At 40.5% G+C, this 27,398-nt stretch overlaps 1 protein-coding gene across 5 annotated transcripts; it reads left to right on the top strand.

Moving 5' to 3' along the window:
- Positions 1–2,422: 2,422 nt before the first annotated feature.
- Positions 2,423–19,935, top strand: LOC124864745 (xylosyltransferase 2-like). Of its 5 annotated transcripts, none has more exons than XM_047359643.1 (12): positions 2,423–2,561; positions 2,922–3,933; positions 8,414–8,927; positions 9,815–9,990; positions 11,060–11,262; positions 13,309–13,389; positions 13,488–13,704; positions 14,018–14,194; positions 14,842–15,098; positions 15,196–15,391; positions 15,546–15,879; positions 16,992–19,935. In XM_047359643.1, exons 2-12 carry the CDS (start codon positions 3,802–3,804, stop codon positions 17,312–17,314), a joined length of 2,610 nt encoding a protein of 869 aa, XP_047215599.1. In that variant the 5' UTR covers positions 2,423–2,561; positions 2,922–3,801; the 3' UTR covers positions 17,315–19,935. The 5 variants fall into 5 exon arrangements, with proteins under 5 accessions (XP_047215599.1, XP_047215597.1, XP_047215600.1 ...); XM_047359644.1 differs by having other exon boundaries at positions 2,437–2,843; positions 2,922–3,030; XM_047359642.1 differs by having other exon boundaries at positions 2,437–2,843.
- The last annotated feature ends 7,463 nt before the right edge of the window (positions 19,936–27,398 follow it).

Genomic DNA, 27,398 nt, shown 5'->3' with positions numbered 1-27,398 from the left:
CCACAGAGCTGGAAGGAAGCAATAATTATTCCAATAGCTAAACCAGGAAAAGATAACACAAAACCAGAAAATTATAGACCAATCGCATTAACATCAAATATTTGTAAAATAATGGAAAAAATGATTAATAATAGATTAACATATTATTTAAATATTAATGGATATATATCTAGAAATCAAAATGGGTTTAGAAAAGGGAGAAGCACAAATGACTCTGCATTATGTTTAGAATATGAAATTAGGAGAGCACAAATAAACAAAGAAAATGTAGTAGCTGTATTTTTTGATATAGAAAAAGCATATGACATGATGTGGGTTGAAGGATTATTAATTAAATTAAATAAAATGGGTATTACTGGAAAAATGTTTAACTGGATTAAAGATTTTTTAACAAAAAGAACAATACAAGTAAGAATTGGTCAAGAATTGTCAGATAAATATATAATAGATAATGGTACTCCTCAAGGAAGTATTATAAGTCCGTTATTGTTTTCTATAATGATAAATGATGTATTTAAAAATATTGGTAAGGACGTCGGTTGCTCACTATTTGCAGATGATGGAGCTATATGGAAAAGGGGTCGTAATATCAAATTTATTGAAAAGAAAATACAGGATGAGATTATTAGAATAGAACAATGGGCAAATCAATGGGGATTTAAATTCTCAGTGGAAAAAACAAAACTAATGGTGTTTACACAGAAAAGGAAAAGAGAAAATATCAAACTAAAATTATACAATCAAGTTTTAGAACAAGTAAAAAATATAAAATTTTTAGGTATATGGTTTGATGAAAAAATTATATGGAAAGTACATATAGAAAAAATCATAGATAAATGCAAAAGAATATTAAACATTATGAGATGTATGGCTGGTATTGATTGGGGAGCAGATCGAACATCATTAAAAAGAATTTATACAGGATTAATTAGATCAAATATTGATTATGGAAGTATAATTTATGGATCAGCAGCAAACACTCATCTTATAAAATTAGACAATATACAACATCAAGCTTTAAGAATTTGTACAGGAGCAATCAGAACCAGTCCAATAGCAGCACTTCAGGTAGAGATGGGAGAGATGCCATTAGATTTAAGAAGGAAACAGTTAGCATTAAATTACTGGATAAATTTACAAAGCAATAATCCGGATCATCCCACACGTGATATTTTAAAACCATGCTGGGAAAAAGAAAAAAAACAAGTTAAGAGTTTTGGTTGGATTATCAATAATATAGCAGAAAAATTTCAAATATATGAAAAAGAAATAAGTTTAATGTTGCCTTTGCCAGTAGTACCACCGTGGCTGTTACCAGAAGCAGTGGTGGATATGGCGTTGATGGAAAAGAAAAAGGATCCAAAATGTAGATTAGATTCAAGTATAATACAAGAATATATAAACAATTACTATCATTATGTCCAGATTTACACAGACGCATCAAAAACAGATGAAAAAATAGGAGTAGCATTTGTAATACCAGAATTTAAAATAAAAGTAGGAAAAAGAATTACAGATGGATTATCAGTATATTCAGGAGAATTATTAGCAATATTGTTAGCATTGCAGTGGGTGGAGGATATAAAACCATTAAAAACAATCATTTGTTCAGACTCAAGTTCAGCATTATTAAGTTTAAAACATAATCATTCAGAGGGTAGACCAGACATTTGTTGGAAATAAAACTTACTTTATTTAGAATACAAAGAATGGGATTAATATTAGTGTTTTTATGGGTACCAGCACATGTAGGAGTTGGAGGGAATGAGAAGGCGGACAGGATAGCAAAGAAGGCAACACAAAACAACATTAGCTTTATAATAAATATTAGTAGGTCAGAGGCAAGAAATATAATTAAACAGAGAATCAGGAAAGAGTGGCAAAAAAGGTGGGATGAAGAAAAGAAAGGAAGATGGTTTTACAGAATCAACAAGATAGTAGGAGAAGTAAGAACAGGAAGAAGGAGTAGAAAAGAGGAAAGATTAATTACAAGATTAAGACTAGGACATACAGGACTTAATTCTACATTGTTCAAGATAAAGAAACATAATACAGGAAAATGTGATCATTGTGGAGAGGAGGAAACAATAGAACATGTAATATTGAAGTGTCAGAAATATGAACAAGAAAGAACAATTTTAAGGAGAGAATTTGTAGGTATTAAAGAAAATTTTATATTGAGAGATACTTTGCAAAGAAGTTTAGGTAGCAAACATATTCAAATTATAATTAGATTTTTCAAAAGCACTAAATTAATAAATAAAATTTGATTGTTGTAATAGTAAATAAGATTTAAAACCATGAAGAACCACACTCCATACCAGTTGGTGGCGGTAATGCACATCTTCAAGTTATTTGCCAACTGCCAAAAAACAACACAGAAGAAGAAGAAGAAGGAGATGTCAGCTTGTTGTCTCTGCCAGCTTGGTAAACTGACTGTGTGTCTCTGTGGTCCTCCTGAGCCTGCTTTGATTGCATTGTTTTTGTCCTGCCTTGCAGATCTGGTCTGGTGTGACAACGCTCTATGGTTCCTAAGTTCCTGGTCTCCGTATCAAGCACAGGTGAGCATTGGAAACCAATACCCCGCCGATCCAGCCATGAGTCTCTTTCCACTCCTGCCTCCAGCCCAGCCACTCCAGAACCACCTCGTGGGAACACCTAACTTTTGCCCACCTGCCTGTCCACCCTCCAACACCACATGGTCAAACACAGCAGAGCAACTCCTGGATTGCACCGAAAGAATGAAAGATCAGCAGTGCTCTGTTCCACATTATCTGCCAGTCTTAGTCACTGTGGAAAAGACTCCTCTCCCCTAACAAGCCTCCATCACCCATGAACTGGAAGTCAGCCTCAGATCATCTTTGCAACCATCTCTATTTCCTTCCCGAAGCTTCAGTAACCTCTCCCCTCTCCTTCCTCAGTGACGATCCAGATCCCTTCAGCAGTTCCAGTCCGGGCTCAAACACTAACTGCTTGCATAATCAAACTGTTAAAATGCGGTCCTGTCCTCATGGCTGTGTCACTTCCAGAGTTAAGTAAATTCAACATTATGACAAGATGTTTCTTGAAGATTTGGACATCTGATCGAAATGGTTTAGCATGTATTTCAAAAGCTAAGAACTAAAAATAGTATGAGTGTATAACAGCTGTATACTCTTTAATGAAGTTGTTTGCAGGATTTTGGGGAAATTAGCATTTGGTTTATTAATGAACCATCTAAAAAGTTTTAACTGGAAATACTACTTTATTCCCTTCCACAATGACAGAAAAGCTTTAACAATAACAAAACAAACCAGAAACACACAGATTGCCAACATATGTATACTTTTGCATGCCTAGAATACAGTTGAGCGTTCATAAGCAGTGTTTTAATCTGTACATACAATTATATTTTGAATCTTTCAGTAGTTTTAAATGTCATTGTAACACCTTTTTGGCTGTTTATTTGCTCAACATACACTATTGTTCTGGCTTAAACGTATAAATCCCACTTTTTTTTTAATACTGACCTCACCCTGGTCTCCCTCCTGCTTAAAAGGTGGCAACCTGCTGTTTATAAAGTCTTTAGGTGAGAAGAAAATAGAGGTGTAAGTTATGGGTCGAAATATACCAAAACCACCCTAATTATAAATCATTTAAGCAACACCAAGAGTGAAGAGTCCGCTTCAGCGCCAAAAGAGCCGACTCATGCTGGTGAGCTGAGCCAAATCATCTGGATCCCTGAAAAGAACCGGAATTCTCATCATGAGCAAGGAGCGCCCCCGCGTGGACGCTCGGCTCAGAACGTAGCCTGCTGGAAAAATGGTGGCCAGCGTACGAGTCCAAAAGCTGCTTCGACGGTATAAACTAGTGATTTCCGCTGCGTTAATGATCCTCCTGATCCAGGGACTTGTGGTTTGGAGCCTGAGAAGCTTGGAAGAAGGCCAGGCGGAGGTGAGAAACCGCTCCGCTCAGTATTTGGTTAGACATGATTGTGATTTTGGTTGGATTAGCCGTTAGCGCTTAGCTGAGCTCAACGTGTTATTATACTGTAACGGTAGCTTATGTTAGCTATTAGCAGAAACATGTAACTCTTGCTGGACCAGCCATGTCCCGACTGTCACTTATCGCAATCCCCCAAGAAAGAGAAGAGGGAGCACAGGGAGTCTCATGTCCATAACTGTAAAGTTCTGGTTCTTATTGAGAAAAGCTGAATGAAAATGAACTTGTTTAAGAAGCAAACAGTGGTTTTTATGTTGGTTGTTGTCATGCTGATTCATTTTACTCATTCGAGTAGAGAAAAGTAAAGACAGGAAACACTGAAACGGGTCATCTAAAAGGGAAGTAATTAATTGGGTAATTCAGTTAGGCTGCGGAAATCGGAAAAGCGATTTAAGACCCACTGATGGCAGGCAGATGATCAATCTGAGGTTCTTTTTCATAGCCAAAGTTCCAGCCTTGGGTTGAAAAATGTTGTAATCTTGATTACAGTATTTCCCTGGTCTGGATAATTATGGAAAAAGCTTAAATCGTAACAGAATTTTATGTCTAGACTTTATTTCCTAACTTTATGTCTTAATGTTATATCCAACCATCCATACATCTGCTTCCAGTCTGTTGTTTTGGGAGATTTCACATGCAAAACCTGGGATAACTAGAATATGTAGAAACATCTGTAATACATTCGTAGTAAAACGTTTCTACTTGTATAAAAAAAACAAAAAAAACTGAAAATGAACTAATACCCTGGGATTTTGTTTCTGCAAATGTGGAATTTTCCCATTGAAAAATGTGTTGGTACCCTGCAAATCATTTATAGAACAGCCAGGGTATTTCTGATTTATTTTTAAGTTCCTTTTTTATCAGAATCTCTTGATGCTGGTATTTGCTTAGTTGAAAGTATATAGAGACTATATGGCCTGGATAAAAACTGAAGTTAAAGAGTAAACAGCCTGCTCAGTCTTGGCCATGAAGCAGTTCTTAGTTACCTGTGAGCATTTGGGATCCGTGTCTACCTCCCACACCGGGAGTGCACTGCCTGAGGCATTGCCTGTTACCTTTTCTTCCTTCAAACCTGCTAAGATGAGGTTTCAACAAGTGCCACCTCGTAGATGAATGTGATTGGGAAGGAATGCACGTTGAAACCTGAGGATGAGATCTGATAAGTGTGGAAGGTGTAACCGCTCTCCTAGTATGGAGGGTACTTTGGTGGCCTGTACCTTCACGGTTTGCAGGAGGCAGCAGATGAACAGTTGCTTAAATAGGGCAGGATTTCATGACCTTTGCCTCAGATAAAGGTTGACAACAGACTTCCTGGGTCTTCCTAGGAGATTATTATTACAGATCACTTCAGTTTAAACCCCCAAGCTAATCAGTGAGCTCAAGGCTTAATTGGCAGAAGCCTGGCTTTCGTCCATTTAGTCAGCATATATTGTGGCATCTTAAATAAAGGTATGCCTTCATTTAAATGTAAAAGCACTGGTGATTTGTTGCTCATTATGCTGCAGATGTGAACCTTCACGCTGTGCTGCCTCAGATGTGTTTAGGCTCGTACCAGAAATCACAAAGATAAATGTCTGGCTTTGTGCAGGTAATCTATTGCAGTTAAAGGTCAAATGTGCTGTGGAAAAACCTCAATTGGAAATAGGACTTGCTCTCCAGTTTCCTGACAAAGGTTGATCAGTATATGAATAGGTATAGTAAAATAAGTAAGCTTCAATCGGTTTTTCATTATTCCCTGTAAACCCTAGCTTAAGACCTAAGAGAGCTCTCCTTAGTGCACAGGTCAGCCGTATATTCCACTGTGTTGGCAGACAGCTATGCAGATGTCAGCACCAAGTCTTTGTGTGTTTGCACACTCACCGATGCAGAATCACATTTCATCCCAGAGAATGCTTTTACCGACCGGCCCCTTCATGCTCAACTGTCCCCACATCATCTTGCTGTTGGTCCGAGGAGCGGCTTTCTGGGCCCGTGCGAGCGCGCTCACTCACATGCATTGTATTAAAACCCCTCTGTTCTGGAGAGAGAAGGGACCGACGAAAACCAGAGTCTTCCTCCTGTTCCCCTTCTCTTGCTTACCCTCCTCCTCCCTGCCAAGTCCCGCTCCGGCAGATGGTGACACCGATACGGTTTTGCTCAACTTTTAATTGGGAAGTAAAGACGCTGCCTCGCTTGCCTTTCGATCCATACATTTCTGACACAATGATTTTAATTAAAAGCTGTGAAAGCCAGTTGATAAGGATAATTAAAACTTCAGCCACGGCTTCATGGGTGCTGTATGTACAAGAGGAAGGAGCGTTTGCAAGAATCTTTCTAACAAAAGCCAAAGCTGGAAGATTATGCACAGCTTGCAGTTGTGAAGTAGCAAATTTAAAAACAGAAATCCGAATTATAACCGATTGCCAAGTAACAACTTGTCAACATTTTGCTTCAATGTGCACGTAAAACTAAATCTGAATTGGTCTTCAAGATGCTCAGCCATCATTTAAAGGGAGAACCCATTACAAATAGATGCAATCTCTGTGTTTTTCCAGACTGTGTCACATTGCAGCTGCAAATTTTCCTCTATTTTATTGGTATTGAAGAGATAGAGCAACACCAAGTAGTACATAACTGCGAAATGGAAAGAAAATGATGCATGTTTTCAAAACCTTTACAGATAAGTGTGTTGTTTTCTTCCCTTTTGTACCCTGATCGCTCTGTATAAAATCCAGTGCCTCCAATTGCCTTCTGAAGTTACCTGATCAGTAAACAGAATACACCTTCACGTCTGCACGTGCGCGGTTTACAGCTGTTGACAACATAAGATTGGAACATTGAAGGTGTGTTGTGACCTTATGACACCTGACAGTGCCAGTTATAAAGAAAATCTGTATCAGCTGAAATTGGGATCGGCAGTTCAGGCTTTTTAAAGATCGGTAATCGGCCAGAAAACTGCAGTCGGTGCACCCTTAGTAATTACCTGACACGCTTTGAAGAAAGCAGAGCTGTGGTGGCAGCATCATGCTGTGGGGATGACTTGCTATGGGGAGCTGATTTTCCTTAAAAAAATGAAAACCATGTGCTGCTCTGTCACATAAAATCTCAACAGAATTATAAAAGTTTGTGACGAAATATGGAAAAGTTCAAGAATCCTTTTAGAGGCACCGTAGGTTGATTTCAAAAAGCATTTCTTCCCTCATTTTATTACTATGCAAATTTTCTGTACATTTTTTATTAAATGTGATCCTTTCAAACTGAAATCCTCGTGTCTTTAGTCTTTGCCATGGACTTATGGAGCTCAGTGACACACAGTGTACAGCTTGTATTGTAACACAGCTGAACATTGACCGCACGCCTAAGCGAAACTCTGGGGATATAATGTAATTCCGGTATGCTGTGAATGTTTAGAACTGCACTACAGCGCCTCCCACTATAACGAGCCTGAGGCCGGCCCTGGCCAGCAGGGCTGACCGTCCTGTATCGGCTGGCGGCTTGTCTATTGTTGGCTGTGGATCATCTGGCCGCTGATCCAACCTCAAAGCCCCGGTCTGTCCTCCGGTTCCCAGCATCTCCCCGCAGTCTGCATGCCAGCGGTGTGAGACGAGCGAGCCTGCAGTCTACCATGTTGGTTTAAAGCGGCTGAAAGTTTCCTGCCCACTCACTACTTCTCCTGTTTTTAATTTTTTATTTTATGTGCATATTTTTAAAAACCTAGTGTTGAGTGCCAACGCTGTGATGCTGTTTGGTGGGAAGATTAAAAAAAATGTCTTAATTCCATTTTCTTTTTCTTGTCCTTTCATAGGATGCCTTGTATTTGTGAAAGTGTGTGCTATGTGTTCTTGATAGGCATTTTTTTTTTTCTTAAATCTTAATCCAAATCTTCACAGTTCAGTGGAAAATGAAACCCAGATATGTGATGCCAAGTCCTAATTGGTTCCTCACATCGGTCCCAAAATGGAAACCCTAATTGAAATTCATTTCAAACACCTCGAACAACCGTGGTTTAGCATGTCTGAATGAAACACACAGCTCCCTTCACCATTGTACCAAAAATAATCCACAATCTGTTTGCGTGTTAACGTTGCACACACCTGACCCACATTTACACGAGTGTGGAGCCTTCCTGTGAAATAAATAAAGGCAACTGGGGTTTGTTGCGGCCCGTGTTGTGAATCACTGGATTGTTTTTGGCAGCGGCGCTGCTAAAAATATCCCAGATGAGAGAAAAACACCAAACAAGAACCAAGTAAACACATCCTTCCCTCTAGGGCTTTCTGCTGATGGCTCAGTGGCCATCTATGTTTACCTTTAAGTTAGCCAGCGAGCGTATGAATCATCCCCTCTGCTCTTTAATGTTTATCCAAGATGTTTTATGGAATTACTGCCAAGAGAACAGGATTACAAATTTGTCCTGTTTTTTTTTTGTTTTTTTTCTGGTTTCTTTCTTCAGGGAAAAACAAGACGATCCAAGCTGCCTGACCCCAACAGCCAGGACTCTAAGAGAGACAAATCAAATTCTTTGTCTGGGCAGAACAGGGGCAGATGGAGTGCAAGGTTGGAGAGGCAGAGGGGAACAGCGGCCATTACGCAGAGGAAAGGAAGCAGCCGCCGAGCAGGAAGGCCCAGCGTCAGACAGAAGACTCCCCAGGAGCGAGGGATGGCGGCGGCCGGGTTAGACGCCGTGGTCTCCCATGACCTGTCGAGCAGCCGCAACTTCAGCCTGGATGGAGCAGCAAAACTACAAGCTGCTGGGATACCCGGGGAGCCAGGGAGTGTGGACGGCGCCCACCAAGCGCCCAACGGTGACTTTATGCCTAAATGTGACATTACAGGCAAGGATGCACTGTCAGCTCTCCATCGCGCCGGGTCGCAGCAGTGCAGGCAGGAGATCGCCAACATTGTGTGCCAACATCAGACGGGGCAGCTCATGCCAAAAGCGCTCCCACAGTTCTGCCCCCAACTCGGTGAGAAAGCCTCATAGCTGCATGTCACATTACAACCACAGGCTTCACTGTATTTTATTGTGATTTTATCTGATAGACTATAACAGAGGTGATCACGTCTGTGAAGGCGAAGGAAAATGATTTGTATTCAGGCCAACTGAGTCGAAACTTTGTTGAAGCCCTTTTTGCTGCAAGTGTGTTAAAGCGTGTCTCTACCAGCTTTTCCCATCTGATGGATGTAATTTATGTAAAAAAAATAATAAATTGGTCCAATCCGTTGTGAGGTTTCCTTCCAGGATAGTCCTGGGTTTACTTCCATTCATCTTCTCCTTACCCCTGCTGAAGGAAAGCAATTCCACAGCATGATGCTGCCACTACTATGTTTAACATGGAACTAGTGTTCAGGCTGAACATGCTGCAATCAAGGCAAAACAGTTGCAGCTGTCATCCGCTTTTACCATTGCACTTCCACATGTTTGCTTTTGTTTGTCTATCAAATGTTGTATTTCTGTGAAATACACAACATTACACAAAAAATACACAAAGTTACAGACACCCCCCCTCTTTTTTCTTTTCTAATTGTTTTTTTTGCCTGTCCTGTCAGTTCAGGGCAGTTTAGGTGGACAGCCATGTCTTGTTATGTTTACAATTACAATAATTACATTAAATAATTAGGTGGCATCTGAAGGTAAATGGTTGCACTGGACTGGCAAACAATGCACCCCACATGTTTCATACTTACATTCATCAGAAAAAACTCCTAACAGACATTGAAGTGTGTGCTTGTTCCTTGAAAGAAATGGAAAAGGAAATCAGTGGGTGTCAATAGTTTACTTGGTTGTTTAAAGTTAACATTTTCTGCCTTTGCCAAACTGTGTCTGGTCTCTTACTCTGTATTCTCTGGCCAGGTGTGTCCCAGCCAGTCCAGGCTGCTGATGAAGTGGATCTCAACCTGTCCAAGGTGGAGAACCCTGTCAGGGTGGTGTTTGTGCTGATGGTCCACGGCCGAGCAGCACGGCAGCTCAAGCGTCTCATTAAGGCCATCTACCACAGAGATCATTACTACTACATCCATGTAGACGAGGTATACCCAGCACATGTACTAGCACACAGTTCCTATCAGATGCTACGTCGTGTTTACATTAACTGATTGGAGCATTGGTTTTCAGATCTTCCTACATTGCAGAAGTGAACTTCATCCTTCAGTCCTCGCTGTGCAGTAAAAGGGGTCAGCCTCTATTTAGAAGTTGTCGTTGTTCTTAAGAGTTCAAATTTGTGGTGGGAAACTTGCAGCTGTGTTTAATAGGAAAGCAGGGGACAGTTTGCTGAATCTGGCAGAGACAGGTTTAGGTAAAGCAGGACTTCTGTTGTAGCTGAACGCCTGGTCAGTTCTTCTGTTCTGCTGCCAAGGGATGACGGAGCAGCTCTCTGAGCACCATGAGGAACAAGAAGTCATCGGCACAGTCTGTCGACTTTTCCTTTTCCATCTCTCTGTGAAAACCCCTGTTTGAGCTAAACGAGTCGGGTTATATTTGAGTCTGCCTCCTGCTCTGTGCTTCATCAACCAGCCTCTATTATTGCTGTCCACATTTGAAGGCTTGGTTTAGGTTGCCCCTTTTGCCTTTTCTTTCCTATTGTCTTGCTTCCAAACACCAGGAGGAGACCCACATTCAGTCATCTTGTTAAATCCTATAAAGGTTCTTGCCCACTCTTGCTGACCCGGGTTCATTTCTCTTGGGAGACTCATAATATACTATTTGTTCTTCTCTTAACAAAATTGGACTTTGTTGTCCCAGACAATCTATTTTAAGGCGTATTTTTCCCTTAATCTGCCCATTTATCGCTTCAGAATCTAAGTAACCTTTTTTTTTTAACAAGCTTCTTTTAATTAATCTAATTAATCTATAAGGACCAAATAGTTTTTTGTTTCTCCTATTTGGAGCCCACAATTTTGGCTTCTTGCACATTTCAGACACTTAAAGCACTAAAGCACGCTCACTCTTATGTTTAATCTGAACTTTAGATGGAAGTTTTATTTCTCTTCATTATCTTGATGTGTCATGGTTGAAAGCACCATGTGGTTTTTGTTTTTTTGTGATCACATTCTCTTTAAAGCTGAGCCAACATTGTCTGATCTGATCCATCTCCTCCAGAGGTCCGCCTATATGCATCGGGAGGTCCTGCAGATAGCCCAGCAGTACCCGAATGTGCGTGCCACACCCTGGCGGATGGTCACCATCTGGGGAGGAGCCAGCCTTCTGAAAGCCTACCTGAGAACCATGCAGGACCTGCTTGCCTTGCAGGAATGGAAATGGGACTTTTTCATCAATCTCAGCGCCACCGACTTCCCAACCAGGTTAGCGACATGAAAATAAACAGACCAGTGAAGTTAAATAAAGTGGGACATGTTTCTAGAAAGGAGCTGGTAAGAGATTTTCCCTGAAAAACCTTACCAAAAAAAAGCGACAAGGTATTAAAACTGCTTTTAATTAAAACAGAAAAGCAATCTAAAAACTAAAATATTACCTAAGATCAATTTATAGAAAAGGAAAGTTTGACCTTGAAAGGTCAGCCTATGTCCATGTACTGTACTATATATGCCATCAATACTTGGTTCATGTTCATTCTGTACGAATTCCTGTATGAATGCAGCGTGGTGGTGTTAAGGAAGGCCAGGTTGCCTTTTATGCAGCCTTCAGTATGTCTCTATTCTTTTTATTTTTATTTTTTTTGTGTCATCTCCGTCCTTCTAGGGTTTCTAATTCTAGGGTTTAGGTTGGTGATGTTTGCTGCTGATCTCAGGACAGTGATTATTACAGGATTATTAAAGCAGCTTTTGGTACGTTTGGAAGTGTGGGCAGGTACCAATTCCTGCAGAAAAATCAGCATCTCCGCTTGTCTGCAGAAGGAAGCATGAAAGTGCTGTCGGATTTCCAGGTAGACGACTACGCCGACTTTGGACTTCATAATAACGTAGTGGACCAAACCCAGCATATTTTATGACAGGGCATCACGTGGAGACATCACACCGGGCTTCAAGCAACGTCGTTTCTAAGCCTGTCCATTCTTCCTCCAGACCTTGATCACCAAATGAAATGCAAATTTTCATTTCATCTGAGAAGAGGACTTGGGACCACTGAGCAACAGCCCATTTCATTTTCTTCTTAGCCCACGTAAGATGCTTCTGATGTTGTTTCTGGTTCAGGAGTGGCCTAACACAAGCAACATGACATTCTGGCCCGGGTTTTGCATCCGTCACTCTGGTGGCTCTTGAAGCACCGACTCCAGCTGCAGTCCACGCCTTGTGAATTCCCACCAAACTCTTCAATATGCCAGCTTCATAATCATCTCAAGGCTGCTCGTATCCCTGTTACTTAGGGACCTTTTGGTCTTTTTTTAGCCACACTGTTTCCTTCCACTCAACTTTCCATCAGTATGCTTGGTCACAGCCCTTTGTGAACATCCCGCTTCCATAGCAATGAGCTTGTGTAGCATACCGTAATGATGGAGGGTCTTAATTAGTGGCTGCTGGTTCAACTATCATGTCAGGAGCCTTTCCTGCGAATTTGTTGTCATAATGTAACATTTCTGTTAAAAACTGTTTTTTAAATTGGTCTTATGTAATATTGAGATTTTCAGAGAAACTGAACTTTTGGTTTTCATTAGCTGTAACCCATCATCATGGAAATGAACAAAGAGAAGCATTTGTATATCATTCCATGTGTATTGAATTTATAACTGGAACCTGAAATAAATGAAAATCTGTGTGCACCTGTAGACCTCTGCTAAATCTGCTAGATTTTATCGAATTGCCTGTTTTTCAACCAGCAACAGGTGGGAGAGGGGTGGTGCTGCATCATTCTGTGCTCCAAATACAAGTGGTACAAAAGTTTAGCAAAATTTGAAACCATAACTTAAAACACAATAAAAGACATGGCATAGAAAAATGCATTGATATTTGTAATTAGTCAAAGCCCAGTTGTTTTGGTGACTGAAGGTAAAAGGGTTCTTTTTAAAGGTCTGTTCATGTTTTGGTCTCTAATTGACTCTAGCAGTGTAAGAAAGTAGCAGCCGTCTCATTTTGCCTGATAGAAACATGAATCTGTTTGCAGCATTACAGTTAATAAATTCTTCTAGTCACTTAGTCACAGAGAGGACAGAAAATAGTCTCCAGCTGGGTTTCTGGGGCAGCTTTGTGTTCCAATCAAAGCAGCTGATAGTCCACCTGAACTGTCCCTAGGGGAATTAACCTGCATTTCTCTGATAAGAGACAAACTTGTCCCTCTGTAAAGCCGCTTATTACAGCCGTACGGCTTTAAAGGCAGTCTTTTATTCAACAACATCTCCTCTTCGTTGTTTTTCTTGCCTATTCAAACCTTTTCACCACAATGCCTTCACACAGGACCAACGATGAACTGGTGATGTTTCTGTCACTGCACCGAGACAAGAATTTCCTCAAGTCCCATGGCAGGGAGAATGCAAGGTAGGCATGATGGGCAACCTATTAAAGCTCAAAATTATACTTTGACTACCGTTGGTTCCTCTGCCTGTAATTTTGCTGATCTGTGCTTTGTGTTCAAGGTTTATTAAAAAGCAGGGCCTTGACCGCCTTTTCCACGAGTGCGACAACCACATGTGGCGTCTTGGTGAGCGCAACATTCCAGAAGGCCTGGAGGTCTCTGGTGGCTCCGACTGGTTCGCTCTCACCCGCCGCTTCGTGGACTATGTTGTCAGCTCCCGGGACGAGCTAGTGTTGGGTCTGAAGCAGTTTTATTCCTACGCCCTGCTCCCTGCTGAGGTGAGAGAGCCCTCAGAGGTCATTTTATCTGCTATAGCCGAGGCTCACAGCGTGATTTACAAGCCTGTCAGAGGAGCCTAGTGGGTGGGATAATGTAAGACTTTAAGCTTCGCAGCACAATTTGAAGCAGCCGTGCCAGATCAGAGGAAGGTTCTTTGTACTTACAAGTGTAGCTGAGTCCCAGAGGAGGAACTACTGTCCATCTGTGACCTTTTGCAATGTAGACTTTGTGGTTGGAACCAGCTTATTTTTCCCCCTTTTTTCATGTAGCCTTGTCTGCCTCGTTGTATTTATCTTCTATCTTTCTTCTCAGTCGTTTTTCCACACGGTGCTTGGGAACAGTCATATGTGTGAAACCCTGGTGGACAACAACCTGCGTGTCACCAACTGGAACCGTAAGCTGGGCTGTAAATGCCAGTACAAGCACATCGTTGACTGGTGCGGCTGCTCCCCCAATGATTTCAAACCACAAGACCTCATTCGGATTCAGGTGAGTTCACCACAAGAGGGCAGTGTCTCATCTTTCTTGGTTTATAGTCTCATGCAAAAGTATTTATACTCAATACCCAATTATTAAATTGAGTGTAATTTAATGTCATTATAAATCCAGCTGTTCTAACTTGTTAGAGAACATTAGTGAACAAACATCATCATGAAGGAACACAGCAGAAAAGTGAGGGAGAAAGTTGTGAAGTTGAAAGCAGAGCTGGTAGAGGCCCATGGTAACGCTAGAGGAGCTGCAGAGATCCACAGCTCGTGTGTGAGAATCTGCAGACAAGGCGACTAGCATTAGTTATGCTCTCCAAAAATCGGGCTTTTTTTGCATGCGAAACGTGGTGCTCTGATCAGATGAGACCAAAATGGGCCTACATGCCAAATGCTATGTGTGACAGACAACTAACACCCCATATCACACACAAGTGAACACACACTGATCTGATCTTGATCTATTTCACAAGTACGAATGGAGAAAATAAATCTCGCTCTCTAGATGTGCAAAAATATGAAAGGGGCATGGATAGTTTTACTAGACTGCACATCCTGACTTATCCTGAATGTTGTGTTTTATCAATGTTTGATTTATTTAATGTGCAAAAATAAGTTTTTTACATTTTTTTATCTTTTTTTCATTCGCAGCAATTGACTCGCCCAACATTTTTTGCCCGAAAATTTGAGTCGACGGTGAACCAGGAGGCTATAGACATACTGGACACCCACCTGTATGGCCAGTATGCTCCAAGAACTGTTGCCATCAAGGCCTACTGGGAGAGCGTGTTCGAGCTGTTGGACGGCGTCAGCTCCCTCGGTGACGTGGCTCTTACATCTTACTCCTCCTTCTTTCGTCTGACCCTGAAGGGTCTGATGACCTCTCAGAGCAAGACAGAAGCCTGCAGGTACATCTTCTCTTTCTCCTTTAAATATATATATAGTGACTTTTAACTGAATATGGTTACAAGGACCTTCTTCTCTTGATTTGTTTTGTCTTTTAAGGCTTGAACCAGTAGGCTACCCTCTGTCTGTTAATTTGTACTTCTATGATGACCGCTTCCAAGGCTACCTCGTTCGTCAGAACGTCCAGGCTGCGGAGTCAAAGGAAAGGGAGACGCTCGAGCTGTGGGCCATGCCTCAAGCTACACTCACCTTTGAGACAAACCTCAAAGAGTTTGAGAGGCTCAAGAATCTGGAAGTAAGGATGCTCCACTTTTTAATATGGATGATACCTCACCAAAACTGCAGTATGAGAACGTTCTGTTTGACTGTATGTGAACTATAACATCTAGCCAACACGTCTATTATAAAATGGACAAGTTAGAGATATTTAACTCATTTTTCCTTGACAGATCGGGGCAGACTGGGATCCCAAAGAAAGGATCTTCCGTAACTTCGGCGGCATCATCGGCCCTCTAGATGAGCCGCTAGCAGTCCAGAAGTGGGCCCCTGGTGCCAACCTCACAGCCACTATAGTGTGGATCGACCCGGCTCAGGTTGTAGCAGCATCCTATGACATTGCCGTGGAGATGGATGCAGAGTACACGCAGTACAAACCGCCTCTACAGCACCCCCTACGGCCTGGCACATGGACAGTGCGGGTGTTAAAACAGTGGAAGCGCGTAGCGGAGGTTCGCTTCCTTGTAATGCCGCTGACCTTTAATAATAAAGAGCCACTGCGCAGAGGTATGTTTTACATTTAAGGACAATTTTTCTTATAAAGCAAATAAAAATAATTAATGCATTACTCTGTGCCTAAAATTGACTAAAATCAGTTTTTGCTGATCTGTTAATATGTTTAATTGTTCATTTATTAATGGTCTTATATTTAGTAGTACTTAAACATTGTAAAGACTACTTAAATTTTCTCACATTTCATCACATTACACCACAAACATTAGTGTATTTTATTAGGAGATACCTGGAAGGGGAAGGAAAATTATTCATGGTTTTTCATTTTCTTTTAATACAAATCTGGAAAGTGTGGCCTAAAATGGCATTTAGACCCTTTTGCTCTGATATCCTTAAATAAAGACCAGTTGAATTCAGAAGTTACTGTTTTATTAAACCAAGATTACCAAGACATGGCAATCTACCTAAGCTGACAGGCTGGGCAAAAAGAGCCACAATCGGAGAAGCCGGCTAGAGACGCATGGTAACTGTGGAGGAGTTGCAGAGAACCATAGCTCAGGTGGGAGAATCTGCAGCATCAAAACATTGTGGCCCAGTCAAAGTCCACACCTAAATACAATCGATAATCTATGAAGCAGAAACTCTCCATCCAGTCTGGCTGAGCTGGAGCTATTTTGAAAAGAAAAATGAGCAAAATTGGTTGAGACGTTCCCCAACAGATGTGTCGATATGCTCGGGGGGTGAATATAACTGCAAGCCACACTTTTTTCAAATTTTAACTTGGAGTGAAACAGAAACCATATGTTGTTTTCCTTCCACTTCACAACTGTATCTGTCATTTTAAATCCAATCCAATACACTGACAAAATGTGAAAAAGTTCAAGTGCTAGCAATGCTTTTATTTATTTGTATATTTTTACAGGTTAAACATTTTATTTAAAAAATGGCTCAGAACTAGAAAATAAATTCAGTAAAATATGTCAAAACCTGTTTTAAAATATTGTGCAAAAACTACATCAGGTGTTTAGTTTGCAGAGAATAGCCGTTAAAGTTTTAGGAATGGAAACTGGAAAAATATGGAGCTAGAGGTGATTCTGAGGAGATGAGAGAAATATTTAGAGACTCATTTCTTTTTGTGTTTTTTTTTTTTTTTTTTTCTGTAACAGAGGAGGACAGCTGGCTCCATTCAGGCCCTCCTGGCAACTTGTACCTGGATCAGAGCTTCCAGCAGCTGAGCTCTGTGCTGAAGCTGCCTCCTCAGGAGCCCGCCATGCAGGTGGCCCAACGTAATGCTCAGCTTGTGGGCCAGCACCTTGAAGCGTGGGTGGACAGCTTGGTGGGGACTTTCTGGGTCATAGGCGACCTTTGTTCTACAAAGACCTCATCTTGCCCAGCTGTGGGGCTCTGCTCAAAAACCACCTGGAGCTCTCTTTCTCCAGATCCAAAGTCCGAACTGGGCCCGGTCAAAAGTGATGGGCGGATCAGGTAGCCCAAGGAGAAGAGGAACTACTGCTGACTTTTAATATGCCCAGAAATGCTGCTGCAGAGCTGAACCTACATGGGTGAGCCTGAGTGTCCTTGAGGTCAGCAATGAGCTGATGGGCACATACACCATGATCCTCCTTCACTAAGAAGATGTTACAAGCAGAAACAAGGAGAGGACTGCAGAAAATTTGCACATATACTGCAAGCGCTAAGAAAAACGTGTCATGATTTGGTGAATGGGTACATGAACAACACATGTTTTGGTATGAATTTAGCTGCCACATATTTTTCTAGTCACACAACTGTCTCAGTGGAAATGCAAGAGCACGCACGGCACAGTGTCCGTCTGTCTCCTAAAAGCAGCTGTGCTCCATCTTCATTTCAAGGGAGAGTAGAACCTCTGGATCTTATTAATGTGCTTATTTTGAAGCATTACAAGAGATGCATGAAGTGCACTTTACTGCAAGATGTTGGTACAGAGTTCCCTTGGTTACAGTATGGGAGATGTTTTCACATATCTTTGCAGAGTCACTTTCTTTTGTACCAACAACTCACTAAATACGTGGATGTTTAATGTTTCCTTTCAAAAGTATTTACTCCCCTTAGACTTTTTCACATTTTGTCACATTACAACCCCCTAAGTCAGTGTATTTGACTGGGATTCATTATAGCAAACCTACATAGAAGAGTGCATAGTTGTGTGGTGGAAGAAAAATGATGCATTCATTTTTTAAATTTTGTTTTAAAAAGTATTGCCTTCAACTTAGTGCCCTAATTATTGCAACTTCTAAAACCATTTGATTGCATTGGATTTTATTTAGGGGCATCAGAGAGATGGTGGCTGAATATAAATGAGAAAAAAAACCTTTCCTTACGCTACTTTGTGCTTATCTAACACAGAAATCGTGATTATAACACTTTGGTCTTGTAATGCAACAAAATTTGAAGAACTTTGAAAGGTGTGAATACTTTTGTAAGACACTTTGTCATCTTTTGGGGGGAAAAAATATTTTTAAGCATTTGTTTTTATTTTAGCTAGTGTGTTAGACTTAAATAGTTTTTACAGTGTTGCAACAATACCTCTGGGGTCGTTCCCCCCACCCAGTTTAAGGAAGTGTTGCATTCAAATCAGTGGGATAAAAGAAACCCAATCACCTGAACTGAAGGGTCCCCATGATGACAAATACATGATGAACTGGAGTCTTGTTTGTAGCATCGAAAATGAAACTTCCAGCTGAAATTTACAGCATTACATTAAAAACTATAAGGAAAATGGTTTTGAAAACTACACTTATTTGTAAGTTTTGTTGTGATGGAAGAAGACTGACAATCAGTCATGTCCGTATGTTGCTGAATCAGAAATTTAAAGATCATCTTCTGGTTGGTTTTTGTGAAAGTAAAACCAACACATTCTAATTTAGTTTAAAGTGTTTAATTGGCTTTAGAAGTTCAGGAGTTGGTCGAGCTTGTTGTTTCATATTTAAGCACTAAAAGTGGTGTCATTCTGTTCCATTAAATGGAAGGCATTGAAGCAACAGATGGTTATACCTGCTGTTTATCTGTGCAGATGCTGTATTATGACTGTTCATGGTTATTGCTTACATTTCGGTTCTCGTGCTTTTTCATTTTAGTATTTTTACACCTTGTACAAAGTTTACTCTTAGTTTTTATTGAGTATTATTTTAGTTTGGTCAAGAAAACGTAAGCTGCCTTTATGTGGTAAAGGTTGACGGTTTTATTTTGAGTTTGTGCTAGGGGTGCACCGATTGCAGTTTTCTAGCTGATCACCAATTACCAATCTTTCAAAAGCCTGACCTACTGATTCCTATTTTGGGCCGATGCCGATTTTTACTTTTTTTTTTTTTTGTAACTGTCACTGTCAGGTGTTATAAGGTTACAATACATCTTTCATTTTACCTATTTTAAAATTAAACAAAACTTGCACAACAGCTTAGACAAATAGATAGATCGGTGGATAAGATCGGTGAATGTATTGCCGATCCCCCATAATTAAGCAAATTGGGGCCAATCGATCGGTCCACCCCTAGTTTTTACTGCTGTGTTCTGAAATAACATCCGGCCAACGCGTCTGATTTTAAGTGACCTCGTTTAGCTTGCACAGTACAGTTGCTTCGGTGAAGCCCTGGTTTTATTGGGAGAATAAAGAGATTAATGGGTCTTAAACTTTATTTTTCTATCCTGTTGGAGAGGAGCTCTCTGAGCTGTTTAAACTGCTCCCTAATTGTGTTACATTTGACTTGTACACCTGTTTGGTGTCACATGAAGCAGCTCCTCTGGGTTTTGGGAGGTTGAGATTTCCTGATAGTCAGGCTGCTCCTGACTATCACAACAGCCTGGATGGTGACTCATCCTCAGCTCTGTTGCTCCCATCTGCAGGGAACTGGAGCCTGTCACTTGCTTGTGGAGAGGATCATAAAAGGGACATTCTGACTGAAAACTCAATAAATGGATGACTGTATTCAAGCTTTTGTTGTTTTACTTGTTTGTATTTTCAACATGTCTGGATTCGGCTCATTTGAGTCGGCATTGTCCTTGTTAGGAGCAGATTGTTGCAAATATTGTATCCTGTTGAGTTTCAAATGTTTTTAAAATGATCAAACTTGAGGTTTGATGTATTTTTATTGGGATTATTTGTAATAGACAAAGTAGCGCATCCATTTTCTATACCTGCTTATTCCTTGCAGAGCTGTAACGGGGTTCGTGTGAATCCTCAGTGTTCACTTAGTGAGAGAAGTGGTACATCCTGCAAAGGGAAAAAAGTTTTGTGGTTTTCTACATTTGTCGACAAAAGTGTGGCAAGTATTTGTATTTAGCCTCCTGAGTCAATACTTTACCCATTCCTCTTTGCAAATTAGAGCTTTCAAACTCAAACAAGTTTCTTCCTGGTTTGCTCTGCATTTGACCCCATCGATGGGTCCCATGAGCTCATCAGGAAAAATGTCCCCACAGCATGATGCTGCTGCCACCACACTTTATGGTAAGGGTGGTATGTTCATGCTGATCTGCAGTCCTAGTTCTCTGTCCCATTTAGCCAAGCCCTAAGTGTGACAGAAATTATGAACCGACCTTCTCATGTTTGCTATGCCCACTCAATTGTTTTAACAAACTGGCTTTTTTTTAATTGCCATTGTCCCAGACAGGCCAGGTTTGTGTATGTAAGTAATAGTTGTCAGGTCAACACATTCTCACTCCTGAGCTGCGGATCTCTGCAGCTCCTCCAGAGTTACCATGGACCTCTTGGCTGCTTCTTCGGTTAATGTCTTTATTTATAGATAATTTTATCATTTTTCTTCCACTTAATAGTTTTCTTATGTGTTAGGTGTATTGCATAAAAACCCAATGAAATACATAATGGTTTTAATTGGACAAAAATGTGGAGAAGTTCAAGCAATATAATAGTTTTGCAAGTCACTGTTTATAGAAGGGATACAAACACCCCCCGGGATACTGAAAGCTAATTTCCTTCCTTCATAAATACTGTAAACAACATTTCCACCTTTAAACTTTTCCATATAAATATTTAAAGTGTTTCCCTGCACAAGTGCACAGTACAAAGCAATTTTCCATCTGTGCACCTGGATGTAAACCCCATGGAAGCAAAGGAAACCTGCAGAGAAGGAGGGTCAGATGTTGTGATAGTAGGTTAAAAGCTTAAAAAAAAAAAGGGAGGAGAGGTTTTTGTGTTTAGTTCACTTGCTTCTGGGTAGAAATCTCATCTTTAAGATAAACTCTGTTGGATCATTTCCATGAGGCAAAGAAGCAGGTAACCATGTTGTCTTTGAACAGCATATCTGGATCGTCTGTAATTGACATGGAGGACACGCAGACCCTCCCCTCCAAAGCCTTTCCCTACAATGAAGAGCTAACACATAAGGTAAGTTAAGGAATCTCAAATATTAATTATTCATTTATTGGTTTCTAATAGCTTAAGAAACTAATGAGAGTGTTTTCAGTTAAATAATTACACTAAAAATATTTATCTCAAAAACAGATTAACTAGCAGCCAATCACGTCTGCACACGTTGCATGTACGCAGATGACAGGATACTGGTGTCAGCCAACAGTTTAGCAACCCTCTGCTGAGTCTTTGCTGCCTCTGTCACTGTTAGGTAGTCCAGGTTTTCTCACGATTGCTCTGGAGGTTAAAGTTCGCTCCTTTCAAACAGATTGAGGCTTTTAATTGCAGCAGTATGCAGCTATCCTAACAGCCCCAGCTAACAGGATTAGTGGATATCTGAGATTGTAATTACTGGCTGTTGAAACCACTATTACCTCGTGCTGAGTTGAAATCGAGCTCCTGCCTCTTCGCTGATTAAATTTGAGCTTGTATTTGTTGGTTTGCCCAGTAAGGGCTTGTCAGAAACAACAAAAGGCGCCACACTTGGATGGCTCCGGCTTTCTGTTTTCCTTTCTCGTTTTGCCGCCATCTGAGCCAGTCGGATCTCGGCTGTTCCAGGTGGAGCTGCAGGTCCATTTTGAAAGTGTTTGGTTGAGAAATCAGCTTAATGAGAAAGCGGCAAATAATATGTAAAATAATACATTTTGAAAGCTCTAAATGTGAATTCTGACCAAAGAAAAGTATATATTCATCCTATCTTCTGGTTCAAGACAATTATTTTTTTTTTATTATGTTGCCCATAACAAACTTAAGACCCCATAAAAATTTTATCCTTTGACAAAGCCTCTCAATAGTGTTCACACCCCTGTTAAAATACCTAGTTTGTATAATGAATAAAAACTAAAATCGCCTTTAGTCCTATAGAAGCTAATCTTTAATCCTAAATCCTAAAACCTACAGTAATCATATTGCGTAGTTGTTCACAGTCTTGAACTAATACTTTGCATCATTTGATTTAATTTCATCACTCAGCTTTCTTGTGTTCACACCTGCCATCAATGATGGGGAATCTGATGAACCTGAACTAAAGTTCAGCTATTCTAGGCAGACTTTCCTGCCATTTTTACGTTCACTTTCTTTAGCCAGAGCTGTCCCTGCAGAGATTACAATGGCTCATAATGATTTCCAAAGACAGCAAAGATCTCCTGTATTCTCCATATGGTTGCAAAACAGATGTCTTTTATTCCCAAGAAAACATCCAGGCCTTTCCCGAACTCTGTGGGAGAATGTTTTAATCTGGTGTTATCGAATGAAACTTGAATATTTGTTTGGCATAAAAAAAATAACACCGTATTCACAGTGAAACATGGTAGCGGCAGCATCATGCTGTGGGGTCCCGTTACAACAGATGGAGCTGAGGATTTTTGTCGCATAAATATGGTGCTATAAAAGGGGTGTGCAGACTTTCTAGATCCACTGGAAATCTGTTTAACAGTAATCGGTGTATTTAGGGAGGTGGTTTATGAAAATATCAATTTAGTTCTGAAATGTTTTACTGAATTTTAGGACAGAAGGTGAATTTAACATCTGATCCACTGCAACATATTCTATAGTGAGATGAATTGGTTTCCATAGTTCAGTGTCAGAACACATCACCAAAAAAATAAATAAATACCTTGTCATCATACTATTAACATTCTTATCAGAACAATGAGGTCTTCATGAACTCCACACACTATCATCTGTGGATATTTTTGGTGTCTGTTGCTTTGCTCCGTTGTAAAAAATGTTAACATGTAGGAATCGATGTTTAATGCAGGAGCGATAAAATAGTAAAAAGCTGATTTCACATGGGCTTCTGAGACCCAGCACAACACATCCCCTCACACTGAGTCATCAGCATCTCATCCGGTCTGCATCATTTGCTCTCCAGGTACGGGTTCTGCCTGTACCTCCTCACGCTGTTCACGGTCATCAACCGCCTGCCTCTGCAACCACGTCTCTCTGCGTTCCATTCAGAAATAAAAATCCTGCGTTACCAAGGAGGGTTTATGAAACGGATGTTTTAAGGTACACAGGCTGCTGCAGCTCTGAACATGGATGGTTGTATCTCCAGCTATACAGTACAGTGGATCTCATGAGTGTACACGCCCCTATTAAAATGGCAGTTTTTTTGTGATGTGTAAAAATGTGATCATGATGTAATTAACTTTTCCACAAATGATGTGGGATTTATCCTGTATAATTCAACTGAAAAACAAGTACATCTGATAGAAGGAAAAAATGAAAAAAGGTGCAATAACCTGGCTGCACAAGAGTGAACATCCTTAAACTAATTACTTGTTTAACCACGTTTGACTCTTTGACATTTGCCGCATCTTGACTAGACAAGACAACACAAGGACATCTGTTGACCACGGGCGTCCCTCGGTGTTCCTAGAGTTTGTGTCCGATTTAGATCAGATTTATGCAATTCCAAAACTTACATTTTTTCTCTTATGAAGTCATTCTTTTGTTTTGGATGATTTGGATGTATGCTTGGACTCACGGAGATGCTGTAAAATGAAATCCTTTTAATAAAAAGCTTTGTGGTAAATAGAATAAAAAATAAAATTGTACATTATTTCTTCCACCTTTATGAAAACCCCACCGCCATATTTCACCACGGTCATTTTCTCCCAATGTTTTGGCAGATTCTCATCCAACCTGGATGTTTTCTTTGGAAGAAAACAATTATGCCTTTCAACTCTACTCCTTAGTTCAGACATAAAGACAATAAAGAGGGTTGTCGTCACACATAGAACCCAATGTGGACTTGGTGGAATTTGATGCTTTCGGGCCTCTTTGTAGCCTCTCTGGCCAGTTTCAGCCTCATCTTTTCATCAGGTTTGGAGTAATATCCAGTTTTTGTAATGTAACTGTTTTCCTATATTATTTCTAATTATTAAAGACTACGTTCCCACTGAGCAATAGTCCCAATATTAGTGTTGAGGCTTCATGTAAACCTTGTTTGGACAAGGTCTACATGAATCTTTGCATAGCACTGACTTAGACATGTATAACTGGTCTATGGTTAGACTGATCTAAATGGGATCACCACAGCACAGACTGTGCTGCGCAGAGAATCAAAGTTGAGTTTGGTTTCTTTAAAAAATGGCAGTAGTTCCACATGAATTATAATTTTCTACACTCGTGCAGCGGCAGCACCTCTGTGACTGAGTTGCGTGTAAAACAAAGATGATGCAGCGGTGAGAGAACATCTCGGGGGCAGATAAGGAAGTGAGTTTAATTTGTGCAAACAAAGATTTTTTTATCAATGTTATAGCAATGACAATAAAACCATGACTTGTACACACAGAAAAGTCCTTCACATATATTTTCTTTTTGCACTGTGAAATGTGCAGTTGCACAACTCATCTAGTAAAGATGCTGTAAGGAAAAAGGTCTGAGTTTGTTTCCAGTTCACTCCTCTCTGCTCTTTTCTATTTTTTTTTTTTTGTGCTCTTCGAGCTTGGCTAAACCAGCTCCTTATTTAGACTTTTATTAAAACTGATTTAGACTTCTTAAAGCTTTCACTTTTAATGGACATATATGCACATTTTAGCCTAGATATCTACAGACAATGTAAACTCTGCTTAGACGTCTTTTGTGATAAAGTTAATTATTTTCCATAATGTAATGATGAAAATTTAACATTCATATATTTTAGATTCATTGCACACTAAATGAAATATTTCAGGTCTTTTATTGTCTTAATACGGATGATTGTGGTATACAGCTCATGAAAACCCAAAATTCCTATCTCACAAAATTAGCATATTTCATCCGACCAATAAAAGAAAAGAGTTTTTAATACAAAAAAAGTCAACCTTCAAATAATCATGTACAGTTATGCACTCAATACTTGGTCGGGAATCCTTTGGCAGAAATGACTGCTTCAATGCGGCGTGGCATGGAGGCAATCAGCCTGTGGCACTGCTGAGGTCTTATGGAGGCCCAGGATGCTTCGATAGCGGCCTTTAGCTCATCCAGAGTGTTGGGTCTTGAGTTTCTCAACGTTCTCTTCACAATATCCCACAGATTCTCTATGGGGTTCAGGTCAGGAGAGTTGGCAGGCCAATTGAGCACAGTGATACCATGGTCAGTAAACCATTTACCAGTGGTTTTGGCACTGTGAGCAGGTGCCAGGTCGTGCTGAAAAATGAAATCTTCATCTCCATAAAGCTTTTCAGCAGATGGAAGCATGAAGTGCTCCAAAATCTCCTGATAGCTAGCTGCATTGACCCTGCCCTTGATAAAACACAGTGGACCAACACCAGCAGCTGACACGACACCCCAGACCATCACTGACTGTGGGTACTTGACACTGGACTTCTGGCATTTTGGCATTTCCTTCTCCCCAGTCTTCCTCCAGACTCTGGCACCTTGATTTCTGAATGACATGCAGAATTTGCTTTCATCCGAAAAAAGTACTTTGGACCACTGAGCAACAGTCCATTGCTGCTTCTCTGTAGCCCAGGTCAGGCGCTTCTGCCGCTGTTTCTGGTTCAAAAGTGGCTTGACCTGGGGAATGCGGCACCTGTAGCCCATTTCCTGCACACGCCTGTGCACGGTGGCTCTGGATGTTTCTACTCCACACTCAGTCCACTGCTTCTGCAGGTCCCCCAAGGTCTGGAATCAGCCCTTCTCCACAATCTTCCTCAGGGTCCGGTCACCTCTTCTCGTTGTGCAGCGTTTTCTGCCACACTTTTTCCTTCCCACAGACTTCCTACTGAGGTGCCTTGATACAGCACTCTGGGAACAGCCTATTCGTTCAGAAATTTCTTTCTGTGTCTTACCCTCTTGCTTGAGGGTGTCAATAGTGGCCTTCTGGACAGCAGTCAGGTCGGCAGTCTTACCCATGATTGGGGTTTTGAGTGATGAACCAGGCTGGGAGTTTTAAAGGCCTCAGGAATCTTTTGCAGGTGTTTAGAGTTAACTCGTTGATTCAGATGATTAGGTTCATAGCTCGTTTAGAGACCCTTTTAATGATATGCTAATTTTGTGAGATAGGAATTTTGGGTTTTCATGAGCTGTATGCCAAAATCATCTGTATTAAGACAATAAAAGACCTGAAATATTTCAGTTAGTGTGCAATGAATCTAAAATATATGAATGTTAAATTTTCATCATTACATTATGGAAAATAATGAACTTTATCACAATATGCTAATATTTTGAGAAGGACCTGTATGTCAAGTGTTTGAGAGAAAAGTTTAGAAATTATTTATAAAAATCTCATTTTTTTACATCATAAAAACATGACATATTGAAGAGGGTGAGTGGATGTTTGAGAGCCACTGAATAGTCATGCATCCACTTGTTGACATTTTGCATGATGGTTTTATGTCTCATGGTGTTAATTATCCACATTTCTGGAGATTGAGATAGTTTTTTTTTTTTCAACATTTTGTCACATTATTTTTTAATTTACTTGAAACTGCATGTAATTCTAATAATTTCCAGCTTGTTGCTGTGATGTTGACTTTTATACATTTTGTTGATTTATGTCTTTAATTTTGCACCTCTTAATTTTCTGGTAAAAACCCCAGGTGCCTCTTGACCTTCCATAAATTGGTGAAATTCAGCTTTCACTGTTAATTTGAACTTGCCATCCTGTTCCTTTATTTGATAAATAACCACTTGCTCCATACTGAAGTGCAGGTGAAGAAGCTAGCAAAATGTTCATTCCATGAACCGAATAACCTCAGATTTTCCATCCCATCCCATCCATCTACTCAAACCCTCACCAAGTTGTCCGTTTAATGGAACATCGAAGCGAACGTGTTGTATGTGCATGTGAGGGATTAAGGTGAGCCTATTACAAGCAGTGGAGCCCTGCATGCTGTCACTGTCTGCAGTACATGGGCTCTTGTAGATTGCACATAAGAAGGAGAAGACTCAGGCCAGCTGGATGAGAAGTTAAAGAGGGAGAGGTAGACAGAGAGAGGACTGTGGCTGTAAGGTGATAAATTTCCACAACAGAAGTAAACATCTGCTGCCAAGTACCTCTATTGGTACTACAACTCTCAAGAGAGAGGCAATAACCAGTGATAAGGTCAGCTGATTCCCACATCCTGAGCAATGGTTTCAGGTTGGCAGACCACTTAATCTTTTTGAGGCAGACTTTTAGATGAAAGTTGTTGAGGAAAAACTGCCTCATTACTCAGTCTCCTAAAAAAGTTTCTTT

This window comes from Girardinichthys multiradiatus, chromosome Y (genome assembly GCF_021462225.1).
Source record: "Girardinichthys multiradiatus isolate DD_20200921_A chromosome Y, DD_fGirMul_XY1, whole genome shotgun sequence".
Classification (NCBI taxonomy): domain Eukaryota; kingdom Metazoa; phylum Chordata; class Actinopteri; order Cyprinodontiformes; family Goodeidae; genus Girardinichthys; species Girardinichthys multiradiatus.
This window is presented reverse-complemented; position numbering and strand designations above follow the sequence as displayed.

Bases quoted from the DNA above. Each gene is read 5' to 3' on its own strand.
- LOC124864745 (XM_047359641.1), top strand. From the start codon at position 2,833: ATGAACTGGAAGTCAGCCTCAGATCATCTTTGCAACCATCTCTATTTC. The intron at 9,991-11,059 runs GTATACCCAGCA...CATCTCCTCCAG, and splicing joins ACTACATCCATGTAGACGAG to AGGTCCGCCTATATGCATCG. The intron at 15,392-15,545 runs GTAAGGATGCTC...TTTCCTTGACAG, and splicing joins AGAGGCTCAAGAATCTGGAA to ATCGGGGCAGACTGGGATCC.